Genomic DNA, 20079 nt, shown 5'->3' on the forward strand with positions numbered 1-20079 from the left:
AGTATTGTTTCTCTCATCTGTCATTGGTGCCCTATATGGGTTGAATAGTGCTCTTTTGTTTCTTTGTTTGGTTTGTTGGTTTTTTTAATTTTTAATTTTTTGCTTTTGCATTCCAACCAACATTTCCACTCCCTTCTCTCCTGCCAGACTTCCTTCTCTGCTCTCCCCCACACCATCCACTCCTCCTCCTCTGTTTATGTTCAGAAAAGGCAGGACTTCTGTGGATATCAGCAAGCCATGGTATAACCAGTTGCAATGAGACTAGGCACCTCCTCTTCTTTTAAGGCTATAGGAGGAATGGATCCCAAAAGCAGGCAATAGAGTCAGAGACAGCCCCTGCTTCTACTGTTAGGATTCTTACACAAAGACCAAGTTACAAAACTGTAACATATATGTAGAGGGCCTAGATCAGTCTCATGCAGGCTCCCTGGTTATCTGTTCATTCTCGGTGAGCCTCTATGAGCTTAGGTTAGTTGGTTCTGGTGTTTTCTTGTGATGCTCTTGACACCACTGGCTCCTATAATCCTTTCTCTCCCTCTTCCACAGGATTCTCCAAGCTCAACCTAATGTTTGGCTGTGAGTCTCTGCATCTGTTTCCATCAATTGCTGGGTGAAGCCTCTCTGATGACAGTTGGGCTAGGCACCAGTCTATGAGTATAGCAGGACATCATTAGGAACCATTTCACTGACTTTTTTTCTAGTCATGTTTGGTTCTGTTCTAGATCTCTGGGGTATACACCTCTGGGTCCTGGCCCTCAGGGGTGAGTTCTCTCTCACGATATGGGTCTCAAGCTGGGCCAATCATTGGTTAGTCATTCCTACAATTTCTGTACCATCTTTACCTCAGCACACCTTTTAGGCTGGACATATTGTAAGACCAAGGGTTTTTTGGCTGGGTTGATGTCTCAATGCCTTCATTGGAAGTCTTGTCTGGTTACAGGAGATGGCCAGTTCAGGCTCTGTATCCCTCCTTGCTAGGTGTCTTAGCTAGAGTCACCCTCATAGATTTGGGGGAGTTTCCATTGCACTAGATTTCTAGCTTGTCCTAGAGATGACCCCAGAACCTCCCAGTACTCTCTTACTCCATCCTCCTTACACCTGATCCCTTATGTTCCCATCCCAATCCCTCCCACCCAGACTCCTCCTCCATCCATCAGCAATGTCTATTCTATTTCCCCTTCACAGTGAGATTCATGTGTGGCCCCTTGAGCCCTCCTTGCTACTTAGCCTCTTGGATCTGTAGATTGGAGCATGGCTCTTCTTTAAGTGAATACATACCATAGGTATCTTTCTGGGTCTGGGTTAACTCATTTAGGATGATCTTTCTTAGTTCTATCCATTCGCCAGTATATTTTGTGATGTCATCCTTTTTAACAGCTAAGCTATATTCCATTGTGTAGTGTACCACATTTTATTTATTCATCCTTTAGTTGAGGGACATCTAGGTTGTTTCCAGTTTCTGGGTATTACAAATAAACCTGACGTGAATATAGTTGAGCAAGTGTCCTTGTAGTATGATAGAGTATCTTTTGGGTATATTCTTAGGAGTGGTATAGCTGTATCTTGAGGTAGATTGAGAGCCAATTTTCAGAGAAACCTCCATATTAATTTCCAAAGTGACTGTACAAGTTTGCACTCCCACCAGCAATGGAGGAGTGTTCCCCTTGCTACACATCATTTCCAGCATGCACTTACATTTTTGCTCTTAGCCATTCTGACAGGTGTAAGATGGAATCTCAGGGTCCTTTTGATTTGCATTTCCCTGTTGGCTAAGGATATTAAACATTTCTTTAAGTGTTTATCAGTCATTTGAGATTCCTCTGTTGAGAGCGCTCTGTTTAGATCTACACCCATTTATAAATTGGATTATTTGTGGGGTTTTTAATGTCTGGTTTCCTGAGTTCTTTATATATTTTGGATATTAACCCTCTGTTAGATGTGGGGTTGATGAAGATCTTTTCCCATTCTGTAGGCTGCCATTTTGTCCTTTTAACAGTGTCTTTTGCCTTACAGAAGCTTTTCAGTTTCATGACATTCCATTTATTAAATGCTGATCTTAGTGTCTGTACTATAGATGTTCTGGGCAGGGAGCTGTTTTCTGTGTCAGTTTTTCAAGGTTATTCCTTACTTTCTTTTCTATCAAATTCAGTGTATCTGGTTTTATGTTGAGGTCTTTGATCCACTTGGACTTGGGTTTTGTGCAGGGTGGTAGATGTGGATCTATTTGCATTCTTTTACATGCCTCATTCAATTAGACCAGCACCATTTATTGAAGATGCTTTCTTCTTTCCAGTGTATTGTTCTGGCTTTTTTCTCAAAATCAGGTTTCCATAGGTGTGTGAATTTACATCTGGTCTTAGATTTGGTTCCATTGATCAACTTCTCTGTTTTTATACCATTAACATGCAGTTTTTATTATTGTTCTGTAGTACAACTTGATATTATGGATGGCGATACCCCTAGAAGTTCTTTTATTGTACCTGATTGTTTTAGCTATCCTGGGTTTTTTGTTTTTCCATATGAAGTTAAGTATTGTCTTTTCAAGGTATGTAAAGAATTGTGTTGGAATTTTAAAGCAGATTGTGTTGAATCTGTAGATTTCTTGGCCATTCTTACTATGTTAATCCTACTGATCAGTGAGCATGGGAGATCTTTCCATTTTCTGATATCTTCTCCAATTTCTTTCTTCAAAGACTTGAAGTTCCCATCATAAAAGTCTTCCACTTGCTTGGTTAGAGTTACCCTAGATATGTTACATTATTTGTAGCTATTGTGAAGGATGTTTCTCTGATTTCTTTCTCAGCCCATTTATCATTTGTGTTTAGGAGGGCTACTGATTTTTTTGAGTTGGTTTTGTATCCAGCCACTTTGCAGAAGGTGTTTTACCAGCTATAGGAGTTCCCTGGTAGAAATTTTCAGGTTGCGGGCTGGAGAGATGGCTCAGAGGTTAAGAGCACTGGCTGCTCTTCCAGAGGTCCTGAGTTCAATTCCCAGCAACCACATGGTGGCTCCCAACCATCTGTAATGAGATCTGCCCTCTTCTGATCTGCAGGCATGCATGCAGGCAGAACACTATACATAATTAAAAAAATAAAAAAAATTAAAAAAAAAAGAAATTTTCAGGTTGCTTATGTCTACTATCATATCATCTGTAAATAGCACAGCAATACTTTGATTTATTCCTTTCCAGTTTGTATCCTCTTGATATCCTTAGGGTTTTTTTTATGCTGTAGCTAAAACTTCAAGTACTGTATTAAATAGATATGGAGAGATTGGACAGCCTTGTCTTGTTCCTTATTTTAGTGGAAATGCTTTAAGTTTCTCTCTAATATGATGTTTGCTAATGGTTTGCTGTATATTGTTTTTATTATGTTTAGGTATGTCCCTTGTATCCTTGATCTCTCCAAGACTTTTTATCATGAAGGGGTATTGGATTTTATCAAAGGCTTTTTCAGCATCTAATGAGATGATCATGTTTTTTTTTCTTTCAGTTTGTTTTTATGGTGGATTATATTGACAGATTTTTGTATGTTGAACCATCCCTGAATCTCTTGGATGAAGCCCACTTGATCATGATGGATGACCTTTTTTATGTATTCTTGGATTCAGTTTACAAATGTTTTATTGAGTATTTTTGCATCTATGTTCATAAGGGAAATTGATCTGTAATTCTCTTAATTCTTTTTCTTTGTTGAGTCTTTGTGTGATTTGGGTATTAGGTATATATGTAGCCTTATAAAAAGAATTTGGTCATGTTCCTTCTGTTTCTATTTTGTGGAATAATTTGAAGAGTAATGGTTTTAGCTCTTCTTTGAAAGTCTGGTAGAATTCTGTGCTAAAACCATCTGTCCAAGTTGGGAGCTGGCCTTCTGTAGGCTAGCTTGACCTTTGGTGCAGCATAGGTTCAGTCCATATTCATCATGGTGGGACATGGTGGCATGCATTGGCACAGGAGGTAACTTTCTGAACAGAAAATCATTAACACATGCACTAAGATCAACAATTACTAAATTGGACCTCATGAGACTGAAAAGCTTCTGTAAGGCAAAGGACACTGTCAATAGGACAAAATGGCAGCCTACAGAATGGGAAAAGATTTTTACCAAACCCACATATGATAGAAGTCTATTATCCAAAATAAATTTTAAAAACTTAAGAAACTAGATATCAAAAGCCAAATAATATGATTAAAAAATGGGATATAGATCTAGACATAGAATTTCCAACAAAATAATCTTTTTTATTATTATTATTTTTATTTTTTGGTTTTTTGAGACAGAGTTTCTCTGTGTAGTTTTGCGCCTTTCCTGGAACTCACTTTGTAACCCAGGCTGGCCTCAAACTCATAGAAACCTGCCTGCCTCTGCCTCCCAAGTGCCGGAATTAAAGGCGTGCGCCACCACTGTCGGGCAACAAAATAATCTTAAATGGCTAAGAAACACTTAAAGAAATGTTCAACATCCTTAGCCACCAGGAAAATGCAAATTAAAACTATTTTGAGATTTCATCTTACTCCTAATAGCTAAGATCAGTAACACAAGTGACAGCTCATGCTGCTGAGGATATGGAACAAGAGGAACACTCCTCCATTCCTGGTGAGAATGTAAACTTGTACAGTCACTATGGAAATCAACATGGTGTTTCTTCAGAAAATTTGGAAAACAGATACCTCAAGATCCAGCTATATCACTCTTGGGCATATACCTAAAGGACACTCCATCCTACCACAAGGACATTTGACCAACTATGTTCACAGTAACTTTATTCACAATAGCACAAAACTGGAAACAATCTAGATGTCCCTCAATAGAGTAGACTTTTTTGGGTGAACTGGGGGCAGATAGGGATGGAAGCAGGAGTGATCAGGTGGAGGGAACAGAATGAAGAGAGAGAGTGTGGGGGGCGTGTAGAGCTATCTGGAGTTCAGGGCTACTGGGGGTGGGCAGCATGGAAACCTAGCACAGTGGAAACTTCCCAGAATCTATGAAGGTGATCCTAATGAGGACTCCTAGTGATGCAGGATATAGAGTCTGAACTGACCATTCTTCATAGACAGGCAGGGTTTCCAGTGGTAGGACTGGCTTGCATTTGGTTGAGTTGTTGACTGAGAGGGTTCAGTGTAGATTCCTAAGCAACCCAAGCTAATTCTAGGACAGAAGGTTTCTCTCCGAAAGACTGACAGTTGGCCACAGTGCCAAGCACACCATACACACAGCTCATTGAATGTAGAGTGGTTGAGCAGGTATCCGCATGGAGCCTTCACTCCTGTGTTCTAGTTTCTTTGGCACAGGAAGGTACTTTGCAGGCTATGGGAAGAGAAACCTGGATCTCAACTTAGCCACAAAACCCTCCACCTACAATTTGTCTAGCATGCAAGATCTGCTTGGGTAATGGTGGCACAGAAATTGTGGGAGTGGTCAACTAATGTCTAATTTAAATTGGGACCCATGCCACAGGAGGGAGCCCATGCTCAACACTGTCTGGATTGCCAGGAACCTGAGACTGAATAGCCGAGGGACCTAAAGTAGAACCAAACATCACTGAAAAAAAAATCAATGAAATGATTTCTAGAGATAATCTGCTATATTCATAGATCAGTGCCTTGTCTGGTCATCATCAGTGAGGCTTCCTCCAATAGTAGATGGGAGCGGGTGCAGAGGCCCACAAACAGACATTATGCAGAGAAAGACTGTCTAAATTGGAGGCCTCCAATAAGGTCCTTCCTCTCAGAACTTGGGGAGTCCATCAGAAGAGGGGGAAGAAAGATTGTAGGAGTCAGAGGTGATGCAGGACACCAGAACATGGCCTATGGAGTCAACTACACAGGGCTCTCTTGGGCTCACAGAGACTGTAAGTGTTGGCACCAGGTCCTCTGCTTATATGTAATGGCTTGGTGTTTCTGTGTGACTCCTAACAGTGGGAACAGGTGCGTCTCTGACTCTTTTGCCTGCTCTTGGGACTCTTTCCTCCTATTGGGTGGCCTTGTCCAGCATCAATATGAGGACTTTTGCCTTGTCTTACTGTATCATGTTTTGCAGTGTTTGGTTGTTGTCTTTTGAAGGCCTACTCTTTTCTGAAGGGAAACAGAGGGAGTAGGTGTAGATCTGGGGGGAAGAGGTAAGGTGGGGAGAGGAGCTAGGAGGAGTGAAGGGAGGGGAATCTGTATTGTACAGGTCAGGATGTATTGTACGGAAGAGGAATTTATTAACAATTAAAATAATTAAATAAAAAATGTAAAAGTAGAAAAACCTGTACATCTGACAAGGAATTAGCACCTAAAATATATAAGGGATTCCAATAAATTAACAGCAAAAGCTAAAAACCAGAAAAATGAGTATTTTAAATAAATAGGATATTTCTCAAAGGAAGATTTACAGTTACCCAACAGTCACATGCAAACAAACAGACAGACAAACAAAACAACCCTACTCACTCAAACTTCACTAGTCACAAGGGAAAAGAAGATCAAACCCAGAATGAGGTATCACCTCACTACAGGAAAAATGACTATTTCCTTATCAGAAAGACAAATGATGTAAGTTCTGGTTAGAGCTATGGAGAAAAGGGCAGATATACATGCTGTTTGTGGGAATGTAAATAATGCAAACATTATGGAAAATAGTAGGATATTATAAAAATATTTTAAAAAATATTGGTACTAAAGAGATGGCTCAGCAGTTAAGAGCATGTACTCCTCTTCCAGAGGACCTGAATTTAGTTCCTAGAATACATATCAGAAAGCTGACAAACATCTGTAACTCTAGCTCTGGGGCATGTAACACCTGTGTCCTCTGTGGTCACTCTCTTCATGTGATTATAACCCTCTATAATGGAAAATAATGAACATATAAATGTTATCATATATATTTATATTATACATTAAATTATATATTATATAAAATTATATATTAAATTTAATGTATATGCTCTCACACACACATATATAAATAAAATAAAACTACCCAAATGATCCAATGCTTCCACTAATGGTCATTCATCCAAAGGTAAGGGTCAGTGTGTAGAAGAGACCTCTGAACTCCCAGTCTGTTGGAGTCATAATGACTTAGAAATGAAACCAACAGGGATCTCTTTACTTAGTGAAGTGATGAAGGAAATGTGGCACTATGAATAAGACAGTGCTCTTTGCCCACAAAACAGTGATTTTCTGTCACTTGTGACAACACAGATGTAGCTAAATATCCCTACACTACATGAAATGATCCAGACACAGAAAGGCCAGTGCTTGTGACAATTTCCTGTGGGATCTGAAAATGCTGATCTCAAAAGTGCTAGAGGAAGAACAGTGGTCAGCAGAGGCAAGGACAAATGGAGTGGTGTGGGGAGGGTATTAGGAGGGCTTGGGGAGGGTGTGGGGAGGGCATTAGGAGGGCTTGGGGAGAGCATAGGGAGGGCATGGGGAGGTATGGGGAGGGCCTAGGGAGGGCATGGGGAGGGCATAGGGAAGGCATGGGGAGGGCATGGGGAGGCATGGGGAGGCATGGGGAGGGCATGGGGAGGCATGGGGAGGGCATGGGGAGGGCATGGGGAGGGCTGGCCAATGAGTACAAACCACAGATAAATAGAAGTAAGAAGCTCTAGTCTCTTCACACTGTCCTTAGACTGTACATGAAAATTGCACAGTGTCCATTTCAAAAGAGCAATAAAAGAGGTTTTAATGTTTACAGTATGAATAAATGATAAACAGTTGAGGGACTATATATTTTTAAACTGTTTTAGGCAGGATATAATGCACACATGAATAGAATCATCAGTTGACTTCCCCATAAAATGATTCCCCTATAAATAAATGATATATATTTATATCAAAATATTTTTAAAAATTATAAAGTAAGTCATAGCTTCTACAAAATACAGTTTAGATTTGTAGATGGACATCCATGTTGCATATTCTAGGATAAATGAGTTAATTCTCTTTGTTCATTTCCTTGCCACTGAATTTAATAAAGGAGAAATTAGCATGGCTGAGTGGCAGGTGCCTTGTAGGTTGCCATGGTTTCTGCATCACCTTCAAGTGCTATTCTGGAGTAGCATCAGCAAGCAAACTCCGTTGAACATTCTGAGCAGGTTCTCTTTTCCTTCTGAAAACTCATTATGCATCTTAATATATTTTAAAGGCTCCCCACCCCCAGTAGTCTCGTATTAGTTTCTGGCTCCAAGGGATTAAGCCATATAATGCATTCTCTTGCTTACATTTATTTAAGTGCTTTTCATCCCCTCTGGGGAACAGTACTAAGCATTGGTTCCAAGTTGATCTAAGCAGTTTGAACTATAATATATGCAGTATCTATTACATTTGGGTTAACTTGTAGGTTAAAAACTTAAAATTATTCTGTTATAGGGACTCACAGGTTATATTTGGAAATATATGTATATGCAAATACATATATACATGTAATGATAATTTTGAAAAAAGAGGCCATGAATTTAAAGGAGAGTGGAAAGGGGTATATGGAAGGCTTGGAGAGAGGAACAGGAAAGATGAAATGTAATTAAAATACAATTTTGGACAAGACAAATAAACAGAAGGAAAAGAGGCAGAGAGAAGGCACAAGAATCAGATACCCATTAGCTAGACACTGAGGAATCCAATAAAAACACTAAACTGGAAGCCATAATATATGTGCAGAAGATATGGTGTACAGACTGCTTCAGTCTCTGTGAGTTCACATGAGCTTCGCTCAAGTTGATTTAGAGGACCTTGCTTTCTTGATGTCTTTCACCTTCTCTGGTTCTTACAGTTTTCCACCTCCTCTTCAAGGAGTTCCCTGTGGTTGAGTGTTCCAAGGTCTCTCACTCTCTGTGTAACATCTGGCTGTGGGGCTCTGTATTTGTTCCCATCTGCTGCAGGAGGAAACTTCTCTGATGATGGCTGAGCAGGATATCATTAGAAGTCATCTTATCACTACTCTGAAGCATGAATCTACTTAGTCTTAGCAATAAAAACCAGGAGTCAGATATCAGGGTAATAACCTGAGAGATCAGAGAAGCAGAGGAGCAGCCACTAGTGACTTCTTAGCTCTCTGGATCCTCCAAAGGAAAGGGTCGAGATCCTGTCTCTGCTCTGCCTTATCACTTCCTCTCTCCACCTCCCAAGTGCTAGGATTAAAGACATGAGCCACCACCACAGGGTCTCTACAGTTAACTAGGGTTTAGCTCTGCTTTCTGATCTCCAGGCAAGCTTTATTTGTTAGAACATGAACAAAATATCATACAACACTACTTTCCCCCTCTTTTTTAGACCAGTATTATTTGGTTTACCCTAGACCTCTGGGACATCTAGTCTCAGGCTCTGGGTCAATCAAGCAGTGTCAGGTATGTATTCCATCTCATGAAGTGGGCCCTAAGTCAAATCAGTTATTAGTTGGTTACTCCCACAACTTTGTGCCACCATTGCTCTAGCATATCTTGCAGACACTGCACCATGGCAGAGAGTGTTTGTGGCTGGTTTGATATTTCTATTTCTCCTTTTACTTTTCTTTCTTTTTAAAAATTCATTACATATGTTACATCCAGACCCAAGTTTCCTTTACCTCTTCTCCTCTTAACCTCCACCTCTCAGTCCCCCATCTCCTACCCTCTCCCCAAGACCCACTCTTCCATTTTCCTTCAAAAAGATCAGTGTTTCCAAGTATATCAACTGAACATGGCATAACAAATTAATTACAATAAAACTAGGCATAAACCCTCATATCAAGACTGAATGAGGTGACCCAGTAGGAGGAAAAGGGTCCCGAGCTCAGGCAAAAGCATCAAAGATACCCCCCACTCCAACTGTTAGGATTCCTATAAGAACATCAAACTATACAACCATAATGTATAAGCAGAGGACCTAGCTCAGACCTATACAAGGCCCATGCTTGTCAGTTCAGTCCCTGTGAGCCCCTGTAGTCTCTGCTTAGTTGATGCTGTGGATTGTGTTCTTATGGCATCCTCAACTCCTCTGGTTCCTAGAATCCTTCCTCCCCTTCTTCTGTGGGGTACCCCTGGTCACTTAGTGTCTGGCTGTGGGTCTCTGCATCTGCTCCCATCAGTTGCTGGATGATGCTTCTCTGAAAACAATTGGATTAGGCACTGATTTATGAGCATAGCAGAATCACATTAGTAATCATTTCATTGACTCTTTTTTTGCCAGTCCTTTTGGTTCTATCTGGGGTCTCTGGGATTCCCAGGCTCTGGTTCCTGGCCATCCATGCAGTGTCAGGCATAGTCTCCATTTCATGGTGTGGGCCTCAAATTGGACCAGTCATTGGTTAGCCACTCCCATAAGTTCTGTTCCATCTTGACCCTACTATATTTATCTGGCAGGCAGGACATATTGTAGGTAGAGGGGATTGTGGCTGGGTGATGTCCAGTCTCTGCTGGGAGCCTTGTCTGGCTATAGAAGATGGATGAATCTGACTCTGTGTCCCCATTACTAGGAGACTTCAGTAAGGTGATTCTTGTAGATGCCAGAGAGTTTCTATTGCACTAAGTTTCTACATCATCCCCCAAATATGCTCCCCCATTCCAGTCATCTGTCTTGGTGCTCTCTTCCTCCATTCCTCTACCCCTGGCCCCTCCTGTTCTCCCTTCACCCACCCCAAGTCCACTCACAAAATCTATTCTATTTCCCCTTGCCAGGGAGATCTTTGTGTCCCTCCTTATATCTTCCTTGTTACTTAGCTTCTTTGGGTCTGTGGACTCTAGCATGATTTCCTATTTCTTAACAGCTATTCACTTATAAATGAGTATACACCATGTTTGTCTTTATGGGTCTGGGTTACCTCTGGATGATTTTTTTCTAGTTTCATCTATTTGCCTGCAAATTTCATGATGTCATTGTTTTTAACAGCTGAGTTAAAATACTCCATTGTGTAAATTACCACAATTTCTTTATCCATTCACTGTTGAGGGACATCTAGGTTGTTTCCAATTTTGGGCTATTATAAATAAAGAAGCTATGAACATTATTGAGCAAGTGTCCTGTGATAGGATAGAGCACCCCAATGCCTCAGAGTGGTATAGCTGGGTCTTGAGGTAGATGAATTCCCAATTATCTGAGGAATCTCCATGTTGACTTCCATAGTGGCTTAAAAATTTGCACTTCCACCAGCAATGGAGGAGTGTTCCCCTTGCTATACCACCAGCATGAGCTGTCACTTGTGTTTTTGTTCTTGGCCATTTTGACAAATGTAAGATGGAATCTCAGTTGGTTTGATTTGCATTTCCCTAATGGCTAATGATATTGAACATTTCTTTAAGTGTTTCTCAGCTATCTGAGATTTCTCTATGGGGAGCTCTCTGTTTAGATATGTAATCCATTTTTTAGTTAGATTATTTGTTTTTGATGTCTAGTTTCTTGATTTTTTTATATATATATTTTGGAAATTAGCCCTCTGTGGGATAAAGAGTTGGTAAAAATCTTTCCCCATTCTGTAGGTTGCTATTTTGTCCTATTGATGGTGTCCTTTGCCTTACAGAAGCTTCTAAATTTCATGAGGTCCCATTTATTGATTGTTGGTCTTAGTGTCTGCACTAACGGTGTTCTGTTCAGAAAGTCATCTCCTGTGCCAATGCACTCAAGGCTGTTCCCCACTTTCTCTTCTACTAGGTTCAGTGTATCTGGGTTTATGTTGAGGTCTTTGATACACTTAGACTTGAGTTTTGTACAGGGTAATAGATACTGCTTTATTTGCATTCTTCTGCATTCTTCGACATGAAGACATTCAGGTAGACCAGCACCATTTGTTGAAGATGTTTTCTTTTTTCCATTGTCTATTTCTGGCTTCTTATAAAAAATCAGTATGTAGATTTATGTCTCAGTCTTTAATTTGATTGCATTGATCAACCTGTCAGTTTTTTTGCCAATACCATGTGGATTTTTTGTTTGTCTGTCTGTCTGTTGTTGTTGTTTTTTAAAATACAGTTTCTCTGTGTAGCCCTGGCTATCCTGGAACTCACTTTATAGACCAGGTTGGCCTAGAACTCACAGAGACCCACCTGCCTCTGACACTAGAGTGCTGGGATTAAAGTTGTGTGCCACCACTATAGCGCCATAGTATAGCTTGAAATTAGGGATGGTGATACCTATGGATGTTCTTTTATTGTAGAGAATTGTTTTAGACATTCTGGTTTTTGTTTGTTTGTTTGTTTTTTCTTACAAATTTGAGTTTTGTCCTTTCAAGTTGTGTAAATAGCTGTCTTGGGATTTTGATGGCAATGTGTCAGATCTGTAGATTGCTTTTGGTAAGATGGCTATTTTTACTATTTTAATTCTACTAATCCATAAGCAAATGGAAGATCTTTCCATCTTCTGATATCTTCTTCAATTTCTTTCTTAAAAGACTTGAAGTTTTTGTTTTACGTTCTTTCACTTGCAAGGTTAGAGTTATTCCAAGATATTTTATGTTATTTGTGGCTATTGTGAAGGGTTTAGATATGTCCCTTGCATTCCTGATTGCTCCAAGACCTTTTTCATGTGGGTTTTAGATTTTGTCAAAGGTTTTTTCAGCATCTTATGAGATGATCATGTAGTTTTTCTCTTTCAGTTTGTTTGTGTGGTGGATTACATTGACAGATTTTCGTATGTTGAATCATCCCTGGAATGAAGCCTACTTGATCGTGGTGGATGATCTTTTTGATGTGTTCTTGGATTTGGTTTGCAAGTACTTTATTGAGTATTTTAGCATTAATGTTCATGAGAGAAATTGGGTCTGCAATCTTTGGATATCAGGGTGACTATGGCCCTTGAAAATGTATTTAGCAGTGTTCCTTCTGTTTCCATTTTGTGGAATAATTTGAGGAATAACAGTTTTAGCTTTTCTTTGAAAGTCTGGTAGAATTTTGTGCTGAAACCATCAGGCCCTGGGCTTTTTTTTTTTTTTTTTTTTTGGTTGGGAGACTTAATGACTGCTTCTATTTTCTTCGGAGTTATAGGTTATTTAAACTGTTTATCTGATCTTGGTAAGTGGTATATATGGAGAAAATTTCTTTTAGATTTTTCAATTTGTTGGTATTCAGATTTTTGAAGTATGACCTAGTGTTTCTTTAGATTTCTTTGCTGTCTGTTGTAATGTCCCTCTTCTTTTGTTTCTGATTTTATTAATTTAGATAGTCCCTCTGTGTCTTTTAAATTAGGTTGATTAAGATTTTGTCTCTCCATCAAAATGCCCAACAGTCCAATTAAGAAATGGGCTATAGAACTAAACAGAGAATTCTCAACAGAGGAAACTCAAATAGCCGAAAGACATTTAAGGAATTGCTCAACATCCCTAATCATCAGGGAAATGCAAATCAAAACAACTCTGAGATACCACCTTATGCCTGTCAGAATGGCTAAGATCAAAAACACTGAAGATACCTTATGCTGGAGAGGATGTGGAGCTAGGGGAACTCTCCTCCACTGCTGGTGGGAATGCAAGCTTGTACAACCACTTTGGAAATCAATATGGCACTTTCTTAGAAAATTGGGAATCCATCTCCCCCAAGATCCAGCTATACCACTCTTGGGCATATACCCAAGGAATGCTCAACCGCACCATAAGAGCACTTGTTCAGCTATGTTCATATCAGCATTGTTTGTAATAGCCAGAACATGGAAACAACCTAGATGCCCTTCAACTGAAGAATGGATAAACAAAATGTGGTACATATACACAATGGAATACTACTCAGCAGAGAAAAACAATGACATCATGAGGCTTGCAGACAAATGGATGGATCTAGAAAAAAATCATCCTGAGTGAGGTAACCCAGACTCAGAAAGACAAACATGGTATGTACTCACTCATAGCAGGATACTAGATGTGGAACAAGGATGACTTGTCTGCTACTCACATCACCAGGGAGGCTACCTGGAAAACAGGACCCCAAGAAAGACATGGGGATCGCCTAATGACAGAGAAATGGAATGAGATCTACATGAACAGCCTGGACATGAGTGGGGGTAGTGAAAGGCGAGGGTCGAGGGAAAGAGAGCTTGGGGGAGCGGGAGATCCCAGCTGGATCAACAACAGAGAGGGAGAACAAGGAATAGGAGACCATGGTAAATGAAGACCACATGAGAATAGGAAGAAGCAAAGTGCTAGAGAGGCTCACAGAAATCCACAAAGATACCCCCACAACAGACTGCTGGCAATGGTCGAGAGACAGCCCGAACTGACCTACTCTGGTGATGGGATGGCCAAACACCCTAATTGTCGTGCTAGAAACCTCATCCAACTACTGAGGGATCTGGATGCAGAGATCCATGACTAGGCCCTGGGTGGAACTCTGGGAGTCCAATTAGCGAGAATGAGGAGGGTTTATATGAGCAAGAATTGTTGAGACCAAGGTTGGATAAAGCACAGGGACAAATAGCCAAATGAATGGAAACACATGAACTATGAACCAATGGCTGAGGGGTCCCCACTGGATCAGGCCCTCCGAATGGGTGAGACAGTTGATTGGCTTGATCTGTTTGGGAGGCATCCAGGCAGTGGGACCGGGTCCTGTGCTCATTGCATGAGTTGGCTGTTTGAAACCTGGGGCCTATGCAGGATTGTTTGGCTCGGCCTGGGAGGAGGGGACTAGACCTACCTGGACTGAGTCTACCAGGTTGACCTCAGTCTGTGGGGAAGGCTTTGCCCTGGAGGAGATGAGAATTGGGGGGTTGGGGGGAAGGTGAGGGGGGCGGGAGGGGGGGAGAACAAGGGAATTCGTGGCTGATATGTAGAACTGAATTGTATTGCAAAATAAAAAAAAAAAGATTTTGTCTCTCTTGTTGATTTTCTTAAAGAACCAACTCTTTGTTTCATTGATTTTTTTTCATATTGTTCTCATTGTTTCCATTTTATTGATTTCAGTCCTGAGTTTGATTATTTCCTGCCATCTACCCCTCTTGAGTGAGCTTGATTCTTTTTGTTCTAGAGCTTTCCAGTGTGCTGTTAAGTTGCTAGTAGAACATTAAATGAAAATGAATGCACAATATACCCAAACTTATGGGACACAATGAAAGTGATGCTAAAAGGAACATTCATAGCTCTAAGTACCTGCATAAATAAATTGGAGAGTTCTCATACATTTCTCTTTTGAGAGCATGCAGAGTACATTCTTGTACCAAATATGCTGGAAGGTAGATTTGAAAGCTGTATGTAGGCATTGGCTTAACTTTGTCTTCATCATTAATGTGTTGTGTAGGTGTTGTCTTCAGCAATGGACCTTGTTGTCAGTTTGTGGAGAGCAACCTATTGTCTTGGCAACACCCTGGGTTGTTTGGTGATTTGGTGGCTCCCTTTGAGCCAACAACTCAATTAGATATAATCCAATCCTGGTACTGGAAGCTTTATTTGGTGACAAGAGGTGGCCAGTTCGGACTCTGTCTCCCCATTATTTGGTGATTTCAATCTTTTGCTTAATCTTATTATAGTTTATTTTGTTATTTTTTTAAATGAAGACTGAACCTAGTCCCTAGGGTAAAAGCTAACAACTGAACTGTCACACCTTCTGGGAGAGGAAATCAGTTTCCTTCAATAGAATGACACTAGGTATATCAATCACCCCAGGACAGGCCTTCTGTTTAGGAGCAGTTGACTAACATTTAATGGACTCCACAGTCTTTTGTGTGACAGTTTGGTGGGTTTGGGGAAGATGGGTGTGGTTTTATTTTGTTTTCTTTCTTTTGGAGTATTCTGTCATTGTATTGTGGGGGTTTTATTTGTTTGTTTGTTTTGAGAAGGAACTTAAAGTTGGGTGAGTGATGAGAGGGAGAAAATCCAGAAGAACTTAGGAGAGGGGAGGGGAAGAATATGATCAAAATGTTTTTAAATTTTAAAATTTTTTAAATTAAAAAAAGAAAAATATGTTAAAAATAAAGAACAACACCAAAATCTTGTTATAAATCTTAAGGAGCCAGTTAGAAGGCTCAGTAGGTAAGGGTGCTTGTCACCAAGTGTGGTGACTTGAGTTCTGTCCCTGGAACCCACAGGGTAGAAGTAGAAAAGACTATCACAAAAGTTATTCTTTTGTATACGCAGAGAGAGAGAGAGAGAGAGAGAGAGAGAGAGAGAGAGAGAGAGAAGAAAGAGAAATGAATAAATGTACATTTGTTTTTTACTGTGAAAATTGAATATTTACATGTAAAAGAATGTAAATTGGTCTTTATTCATAGCCTTTATAAAAATGAACTAACATTTTAGTGTTTTTTGATTGCTTGGGAGTTTTACGCATGCATGCAATGTGTTTTGATCAAGTCTATTTCAAGCCCTCACCCCTTCCCATTCCTCTTCTTTTTCTTCCCACCACTCTTCCTTCTCAACTTAACCACTGAGTCTACTTAGTGTACAGGTGTGCACAGGTGCAGAGAGAAAATGCTAGAAGAAATAGTAACGTCAGGAAGCAAGAGAAAGCAAGAAAAACAAACACATGTGTTGTGTGTCTTTTATTGTAATAAGGAATTCAAATTTTATCCCAATGCAGATATTTTAATTAGTTTTTTTTTACAATTTTTCTTTTTTATTATATTTTTGTTATCTAAATCAATATTAAAATTTAAATATATCTTGACCACATTCTTCCCTTGTCCCAAATCCTTCTAGATCTTCGCCTCCTTCCTACCTATCCAATTTTAAGTTCTTTCTCAAAAAATAAACAAAAACTCAATACAACAAAAAACACTTCAAAACAAAGAAAACAGAATAAAACCAAGTCCCAAAACAAAACAAAACATCAAACTACAACCAAGTAAAAATATACACAAAAAATTTATGTGGTCCATTGTATGTTGGTCAACTACTCCTAAACATGAGGTATGTCCTGCTGTGGTCAATCACCAGTGCCAACCAATTGAGGAAAATTGATTTTCCCTCTCCCAGAAGGTATAAGTGACAGTTCAGTCGTTACCCTTTACCAGAGTGCTTAGATTTTATTTTATTCCTTCACTCATTCATTATAAAAACATTAGCAAAATAAAGTATAATTATATAAAACAAAAACTATCACCTTGAAGGTGAACATGTCAACCAACCGCAGGAAAATTGCCCAAGAGAAGGCACAAGAGGTTCCACTACTTAGTTTCCAATCTCATCCCATTCTCTCAATGGGCGGCAAATGTGCTGGTTATTCTAGACATGCCACACTTCCAGGTTCCCATAGGAGAAAGAAATGATCCAGGTTTGTAGCCATGCTTGTCTGTGAAAACAAGACAGAGCAAGGAATTACAAATGAGAAAGAGGAAAACTAGGATGCACTCTCTGATTTCTACCTTTTTGTCAAAAGTCTCAATTCATTGTTGAGTTCCTCATGCAGTTTGTAGACTTTTTCATTCCCATTATTGATTTCGTGTCCATGTGGCTAGCTTTCTCAGCCAGGTGGCTGATTCTTCTCCAGGTCTTGTATTACCTCACTCATCTGTTCATTTGTATCTTCTTTGAAAACAAAGATCATTTCACAAGAAAACTTTCAAAGTAGCCAACTAGCATTTTTCATATTTCTGATCTTTGCATTAAATGCTTGAGTTTTCTCCAGAGTAGTCTTATTTCCTTGGTTTTTCATGTTTTATGTGCTTCTGTGTTGTGATTTGTGCAGTCTTTGGAATGAATATCTCATCTGGGGTGCATGAACATTGTGTGTGTGTGTCTTATTCTCATCTTCCCATGTGAATGCCAGGACTGTAGAAGCTCACACCAATGTGTTCATTTTTTATGGGAGTTCTGGGGATTCTAGGAATTAAAATAAAATGACAAAAGAGTATGATAAAATAAGGGGATTCAAACGCAGGCCCTCAGGCTTGCTCAACAAGGGCTTTTCTCTACTGAGTCATTTCCCAGTTCATATTTGTTAGTTGTCCTGATGAGTAGCCTTGCCAGATGAGGTGCATTTCAAGTCCAACTTAGAGAGGGGAAGTCCATTGCTGTGACAGCAAAAACAGTAAACCAAAACAAATTAGATACACATTTTAAATAGAGTCAAGCCAAGGACTCTACTACACCACCCATGATGAAATATGTTGTACAGGGCACCATGCAGTTAAAAAATTACATAGGTAAAGTAAAATAATAATCACACAAAAGAAAGAATGGGCAAGGAAAGTGAAATGGGAAAGAAGAATGTAGGGTAAATAAAACAGAAACAGGCAGAATATGATGGTATCACAGACATATAGAAAAGAGGAACAAATAAAAACCAACTGTTCTACAGAGAAGAAATCTTTAAGCAAAATTACTTAGATATATGAAATTTCAAAACTCCATGAGTTGCATTAAAATAAAACAAATAATAAAAGACTATAATAAAGGCCAAAACATTCAAGGCAAAAGAAAAATTTAACCAAAATCAAAACCAGACAACAAAAAAGACTCTAACACAAAAACAAGGGAATGCAGTAGCTTCTTTCTGAATTCTCGACCACCAGAGCCTGGCAGCTGGAAGGCTGTTGGCTGACGTTGGAGGCTCTTCTCTTTAGACTCTTCCAACCTGTGCTGTGGCCAGAGCTGGTTGTGGCTCAGAAAGCTGCTGAGCAGTGCTGCTAGCTCCGTTTTCTTCTATCATTTCAGTACCAGGACAAGGTTTCAAAAACCGTAAGCTTTGCAGCTGGTGGATCTGTTAGTTTCTCACTCACTCAAAAGGCCTCCCAGTTTGTACATGTTGTGATAGCTAACATCAAAGCCATGAGAGCTCTCCCTGAGGTATTTGGGTGTGGATCAGGCAGATCGAACACTGAGATCCATCACTAGAAGACCCCTCTTGGTCTTTCTGATCTTGCTGATCACAGTGTTGAATGTGTCATGTGAGACAACTGAAAGTCAGGTCCCCTGGACGTATCTTTAGAGTTTTCATCCCAGAGTGGAACACTGCGTGCCTTTCTGAAGCTACCAGTTGTTTTTATTGAGGGGCATCAGTCTCCACTGCAGTTATCCTTTCAAAAGCAAACAAGTGAGATCAAGAACTTATAAATAAGACCTTCATGACCCAAGCTTCAGGTCTGTTGAATGTCCTGATGTAGCTAGGTCCATCCCTCTCCCAATCTACAGCAGCCTCATGCAGACATTCCCCTAAACAGGGAAGGGAAATGCTGACTTCCGGTTTCCTGGCATGTAACTGTCCCTTGTCATCCCACCCTTAACCAGTTCAGTCTTAAATGATATGTTCCCTCTCAACATGGTTCTCAGCCATAACACTCTAAGGCAATAAGTATAACAAAATGAAGATCTTCTCCACTGGCTGTCCATGCTAGCAGGTCTTGTCCAAAGGCCCAGCTTGATTGAGGACTGTCAGAAATGTGATCTAGGCCTGTGTTAGAACTGTTAATCTCTTGACCAGGGCTCCCTGGATTACCTTTTAACATCGCTTCTGCTTCCTCATCCTCTGTGGGGGCCACGTGGTGGGAGCCAGGTGATCCATACTTCTTTTCCTTGGTCACTCTCTGTTTTCAGCAGACCTTTCAGGTTTAACTATTTGCACCTTTGGAATAAAGTCTACAGACTGTTATCTCTATCCCCCGTGTTCACTGCATCAGACAGCGGCAGCTCTTTGTTCACTGTTGTTCTAGTCTTGCTTCTCTTGCTGTAATAAAACACCAAAATTTCCTTCGGGGAGACAAGTTAATTTTAGCTTACAACTCAAGGGTCACAGTCCACCACGGAGGGAAGTCAGGGCCAAAACTCAGGAGAAGTCATGGTGGGACGCTGCTTCCTGGATCACACTCTGCTTGCTTTCTTCTACAGCCTAGACTCACATGTCTATGGATGGCCCCTCCCCCAGTGAGTTAGGGCCCCCTGCCAATCATCAGCCCAGACAAACTCTCACAGATATGACCACAAGCCAATCTGACCAAAGCAACTCAACTGAGGGTTTCTCTTCTGAGGAAATTTAGGTTATGTCAAGTTGATGATAAAACCTACTGAATGTAACTATTATATCCCAGAACCATCTCGAATGTGCTTCCACAAGATGTTCTAGGTCTAAAAAGAACAGAGATGGTCTCCTCTTTTTACGAATCTGTTGCCTGTCACATTTTGTTGTAACTAATAAATCCATATCAAAGCTGCAGCAGTCTGCAGACTTGATATCTCCCCTTCCCAAGGCTGCTCTAAGAGCAAGTGA

At 40.1% G+C, this 20079-nt stretch overlaps 1 protein-coding gene across 2 annotated transcripts in view; it reads right to left on the reverse strand.

Annotated features, from left to right (window-relative positions):
* Inpp4b (inositol polyphosphate-4-phosphatase type II B) overlaps nucleotides 1-20079 on the reverse strand; it is a 789997-nt gene that overhangs the window by 26040 nt on the left and 743878 nt on the right. The window contains exon 27 of one of the 2 annotated variants that reach the window (XM_052726856.1): nucleotides 16550-17166. The exons of the other annotated variant lie outside the window; for it this stretch is intronic. Coding sequence (XP_052582816.1) covers nucleotides 17100-17166 — 67 coding nt within the window. The 3' untranslated portion in view covers nucleotides 16550-17099. Of the gene's footprint in view, nucleotides 1-16549; nucleotides 17167-20079 lie in introns of those variants that run through there. 2 annotated transcript variants of the gene reach the window in all.

The sequence above is a fragment of the Peromyscus californicus genome, unplaced genomic scaffold, assembly GCF_007827085.1.
Source record: "Peromyscus californicus insignis strain IS unplaced genomic scaffold, ASM782708v3 Scaffold_8__1_contigs__length_139910024, whole genome shotgun sequence".
Classification (NCBI taxonomy): domain Eukaryota; kingdom Metazoa; phylum Chordata; class Mammalia; order Rodentia; family Cricetidae; genus Peromyscus; species Peromyscus californicus.